The sequence below is a fragment of the Myotis brandtii genome, unplaced genomic scaffold, assembly GCF_000412655.1.
Source record: "Myotis brandtii unplaced genomic scaffold, ASM41265v1 scaffold684, whole genome shotgun sequence".
Taxonomy (NCBI): domain Eukaryota; kingdom Metazoa; phylum Chordata; class Mammalia; order Chiroptera; family Vespertilionidae; genus Myotis; species Myotis brandtii.
Window position 1 is genome coordinate 399,749 of NW_005370673.1, and position 6,013 is coordinate 405,761.

At 42.6% G+C, this 6,013-nt stretch overlaps 1 protein-coding gene across 1 annotated transcript in view; it reads right to left on the bottom strand.

The window, feature by feature from the left end:
- Nucleotides 1–6,013, bottom strand: part of IARS (isoleucyl-tRNA synthetase) — a 108,207-nt gene that overhangs the window by 86,009 nt on the left and 16,185 nt on the right. Inside the window, exon 6 of the mRNA XM_005881654.2 lies at nucleotides 1,773–1,890. Coding sequence (XP_005881716.1) covers nucleotides 1,773–1,890 — 118 coding nt within the window. The remainder of the gene's footprint in view (nucleotides 1–1,772; nucleotides 1,891–6,013) is intronic.

The window sequence follows — 6,013 nt, forward strand, 5'->3', positions numbered from 1 at the left end:
CTGGGTGGAGGAGAGCTATGGGGGGGAAAAAGAGGAACAACTGTAATAATCTGCAATAAAGATTTAATTTAAAAAAAATATATATATATAACTGAGGGACAAATGGTATGATATTTATGAGACAAAGAGAAATAGGAACATCAATTATATCCAGAATTTAAAAATTATAAAGTATTTACTATTAAGAATGACTAGTCATGACGTTTTTAGGAAAGATAACGGTACTATGTTAAGACATTGTGGACAGATCATGAGAATTCTCATTTCCTATTACACAGTGTTTTACAAAGTATCATACTTTAAAAAGATATTAGTTTGTAAGAACATGTAATAAATAACTTCAAAATGCAATGGGTATTTAATTTAAAGCGTACCTTTAACATTTATGTAAAACGTTTTTTGTACTCGTTCAATAGAAACTTATCTGGCCACTGGGTAAAGCTAGCAAAAAACTACTGATCTGCAATGTGTTAATGTGCTTAGGATGTAATTCTCTACATTTGTATGTACTTAAAATATTTTATTAAAAAAATACAGCACAGTATGAGCACTGTCATTGAAGCATATTTTGGAGACAACAGAAATCATGACCATCTCAGCAGAATTTGCAAGGATCAAATTGAATGTATGAAAAGCATTCTATAAGATACAAAGTGCTTTCAGAATGCAAGTTTTAATATTTTCAAATTTGAGCTATGAAGTAAGACTTCCCCCCTAAAATCAATGTCCTTTAAAAACAAAAGGGGTTAGATAAATTTTAGAAATGAAATCACCTCTTAGATACACACAGATACACACACATGAGAACATATAGGTCACAGATAGTTTCAGAAGACTTACTTCTTTTACTATCTTTCTAGATAAGGTAAAGGAGTATCCTATAGAATAAGAGCCTAATATGCTAAATGCCTGGTTGTCCATTCAACCAATCAAAGGGTAATATGCTAATGATATGCTAAGGCTGCTCAACCACTCGCTATGACATGCACTGACCAATAGGGGCAGACAGTTGACCAGTCAGTCGCTATGACGGGCACTGACCACCAGGGGACAGATGCTCCAACTGGTAGGTTAGCTTGATGCCACAGCCCTGATGGGCACCAGTGGGGTCCCTTGGCCTGGCCTGTGCCCTCTCGCAATTCGGGACCCCTTGGGGATGTTGGAGAGCCGGTTTCGGCCCAATACTGCAGGCCAGGCTGAGGGACCCCAATGGTGCACAAATTCATGCACCGGGCCTCTAGTACTTTATAAATGTCAGGCATGTCTAAACTCTTCTATCATACCAACGACAGGAAATTCCATTTATTAGAGAAAAGATTAAAATACTGTGCACCAAAAAAATAAAATAAAATAAAATACTGTGCACCAATCCCCAATCAGAATTTTTCCCAAATAAATGAACTATGAGATCCTAGATGAGTGATAAAAATCACCAAAACCAACAACCCCTGTGAAACAGTGAGTGCAGGGAAACAGGGCAGAGATGAACTTGTAAACCCAAGAGAAGCACAAACATGGTCAAAACAAGCAAAACCTATGACATTAAGACACATCATTAACAAATCTCATGAGGGGTTGGGGGGAGAGATCCCTTGTTTTTAAATTTAACAGAGCCTTGGTTCAGTGACTGACAACATTACCAACATGCAGGATGAATGATCAAATTAACAAGACTTCCCTAGGCTGACACTCTACATTAGGACTGTTACCTTGGTCACCACACCTTTTACCTTCCAAGAACGTAACTTAATGCCCAAGGATCTTTTACATACCTTGTAATTCTGGTGAGATTCGAAGTTAGAAAGTGGAGTGTTGCATGCAGTGGAAAAAGGCATGACTTTCATACCTCTATAAACAAGGCCTTTATCATAAAGTTGTTTGAAGACCCACCTATCAAGTAAAGAGACGTTTTAGAATCCTATATAATAAAATGCTAATATGCAAATCGACCAAACGGCAGAACGACTGGTCACTATGACATGCACTGACCACCAGGGGTAGACAGTAAATGCAGGAGCTGCCTCCTGGTGGTCTGTGCACTCCCACAGGAGGAATGCCACTCAGCCAGAAGCTGGGCTCACGGCAGGCGAGTGCAGTGGCGGGAGCCTCTCTTGTCTCTGCGGCAGCGCTAAGGACCCCTTGGGGGATGTCCAACTGCCAGCTTAGGCCTGCTCCCTAAGCCAGTAGTTGGACATCCCCCGAGGGGTACCGGACTGCGAGAAGTTGCAGGCTGGATTGAGAGCCCCTCTATCCCCCAGCGCACAAATGTCGTGCACCAGGCCTCTAGTAATTATATAACCAAAATTCTCTTTCCCCAAAGGCAAATATTTATGCCAGGTTTTATTTATACAGTTTGTGTCAACCACGGACATGAAAACACAATGTTTCTCAACTGAAGATTCACTGGTAAATTACAACAGATCAGAATGAGACTTTATATAGAAATGAAAATGCTAATACCTGTTGACATGAAAACATGTTCATATCATAATGTTGACTGAAAAAAGGTGACACCATAATGTACAGAAAGGTACCAATTATGCAAAACTGCACATTTCAGTACAGACAGTCCTCGGGTTATGTCAGTCTCGATGTATGTCGTTTCGTGGTTATGTTGCCATCTCCCATTTATTTATTTATATATATATATATATAAAAGTTCCGTCATTTTGATGTATGTGCTTTACGTTTTTTCTTATTTATTTACCACAAGGTAAAAAATTATTATCTTTCTTTTAAATTTTTTTTACTGTTTCACTTCATTACTGCTGTGTATGTACTACATGTGAGTGACATAGGTCAGTGATCGGCAAACTGCAGCCCCTTGAGTGTGGCTCTTCCACAAAATACCACGTGCGGGCGCGCACATACAGTGCAGTTGAAACTTCATGGCCACACTCAAGGGGCCAAAGAGCCGCATGTGGCTTGAGAGCCGCAGTTTGCCGACCATTGACATAGGTGCTTACATAGGTGGGTTCCAACTTAAGGCAAAATTGCGTTACGTCATGCCGTAGGAACAGATCTCCGATGTAACCCGAGGACCTACTGTATACATATTTACATTTTTCAGGAGTGATGAAAAAATAGATTTCCAATAACATCTTAACTATGGCTGGCATTTTAGTTTTTCGTTTTTAAATAGTTTTCTGGTGTACTGCTTAAATTTCACTATAATGGGTAGTTTTACTGCACTGGGATTAAAGTCAGTATGTCTGCTACAGCTAGCCAAAAACTTTATCATGCTTGTTTTAAGTTAAATGTACTAACAGGACTGCAAACATCCATAAGAATCATCCTAGATTTTCCCGTGACTGCTCACCTCTCCCAATTAGATGCAAGAATGCACTAGTGAGAACCCTTATTTAATTCTGCCATATTAAAATTCATCTTCAGTCTCATTCCTCCTATGTCTGTCAAAATAAATGAACTAAACCCTCTCTCCTTTGCTAAAATACAGTTTTATGAAAACTTTATATTTTTTCATGGTATTCTTTTGGCTGCAGATAAAGCTTAACTATGTGCCTCATTTATATGCCAAGACTTTCCTCAGGAAGACTAACATCTCAATACCAACCGGCTTTAAAAACTGTTTTCCTGAGTCAAGTATGTTTTGTGTAAATTAAAAGTATAATGTAGAGCTGTATTTCCTAACATGTAGGTACTAGCCATAGGTGCACATTTAAATTTAAATTCATTAAAATTAGAAATTCAGTTTCTCAATCACAACAGCCACATTTAAGTGCTTAATAGCCCATGTACAGAGCATAAATAGTGCCTGCTTTTTCAGATGTTTAACATGAACCCTGTTTTTTAGATGCTCTAATCATGAAAACTCCAGCTGTTCAGTGAACAGGAAGCTGCCTGCCCAAAGTCCCTAGCTCAGGAGTGGGCAACCCCAGGCACGTGTGCCAAACATGGCACGCCAGTAACTTTTGCTGGCACGCGAAACCCTCTCTTATAATCTTCCATTTACAATTTTTTTCTTAATATCGACTTTATTTTTCAGATACATTCAGTGTAGGTGCATCTTAGATAAATAAATAATGTATACATTAAAAAATAAATGTATTTTTCATCATCATATACTGTGTTTTTGTCGCTCGAATGAATTTTACTATTTCTTCAAGACTTTTCACATACGTACACCTTAAGAGATATCAAGTAGGTGTAACATGTTCTCAAAACATTAGGGTTGGCAAGCAGAATTTTGAGTCAGAGATTTTGCTGGTTTTGGCACGCACTCACAAAAAGGTTGCCCACCCCTGCCCTAGCTTGTCAGATAATCTGATCAGCTTATAACTTGGGTACATGTGTCTAGAGATATATCAACAGGGGCACACCAGAGTCAAAGAGTCTAAGAACTGCCCTATGGTGTCTTGCTCCTCTGTGCCAAGCATGTGCACCAGATCCTGGATCACAGAAATGTGAGCAAGTAGATAGGAAAGCAATATGGGCCACAAGCACCTACAATGCAGTGCAATGCAAGTGCATCCTACAGAATAGTGCTGCTACTCACCTGTAATTATGTATAATTTACCCGACATATATACAGAGGGTATTTTACAATTCTAATGATGATGCCTGCTTACCCATTAATCTGTAATAATAAAAGCATAATATGCAAATTGACCAAACGGCAGAACAGCAGAATGACCATCTGAACGACCACACTATGACACGCGCTGGCGCCAGGCCAGCCAAGGCAGGTGCGATGCAATTCGTCAGGGGGCCCTCCCATTGCCCGATTGCCCCGCAGAGGGAAGACCAAGCCACCGCCGGTGGGGTGATCAACCTTGGGGGCGGGCGGCATGCTCCGCAACTGCCCCACAGAGGGAGACCCAGGCCATCTTCTGCAGGGGAATCGATTAGGGGACTCCATGATGGATCACCCTGCAGAGAGAAGCCCAGGCCACCGGCCAGAGGGGCGATTGTTTGGGCAGGGCCTCCGCTATCACCCCAAAGAGGGATGCCCAGGCCATCCTCTACAGGGTGATCAATCAGGGAGCTGCGCAATTGATCGCCCCAAATAGGAAGACCCAGACAACCGACCAGTGGGCTGTGATGGGTGGGCGGGGCCTCCCTCTGGGGGCAATCGATCGTGGAACCCCACATGTCTGATTGCCAGCTTAGGCCTGCTCCTCTCAGGATTCCAGATTGTGAGAGGGCGCAAGCCGGGCTGAGGGAGCCCCCCCCGCCCCACAATTCCATAAATTTCGTGTACCGGGCCTCTAGTTAATATATAATGATTTTCAGATGATAGTAGTAGGCTCAAGTTAAAGTCACCTATCAAGACTGGCATTGCAGCCCTAACTGGTTTTGCTCAGTGAATAGTGTGTCGGCCTGTGGACAGAAGGGTCCCAAGTTTGATTCTAGTCAAGAGCATGCACCTTGGTTGTGGGCACATCCCCAGTAGGGAGCGTTCAGGAGGCAGCTGAATCGATGTTTCTATCTCATCAATGTTTTTAACTCTCTATCCCTCTCCCTTCCTCTCTATAAAAAATCAGTAAAATATACTAAAATAAAAAAAAGACTGGCACTGCAACAGTTGTCTTATAATAAACTAGAGGTCCAGTGCACGAAACATGCACTTGTGGGGGTTAGGGGGTGTCCCTCAGCCTGGCCTGTGCCCTCTCGCATTCCGGGAGCCCAAGAGGAGCAGGCCTAAGCAGGCAATAGGACAATCTTAGCATGAGCACAGCTGAGTGGCGCTCCCCCTGTAGGAGCACACTGACCACCAGGGAGCAGCTCCTTCATTGAGCGTCTGCCTTCTGGTGGTCAGTGCACGTCATAGCAACCAGTCATTCTGCCGTTTGATGGATTTGTGTGTTAGACTTGTATTATATAGGACTAGAGGCCTGGTGCACAAAAATTTGTGCACTGGTGGGGGGGAGGGTGTCCCTCAGCCCCACTTGTGCCCTCTCACAGTCTGGGACCCCTTGGGAGATAACGACCTGCTGGCTTAGACCCGCTCCCGGTTGGCAGAGGGGAGGCCCAATCCCTAGGTGCAGCCCCT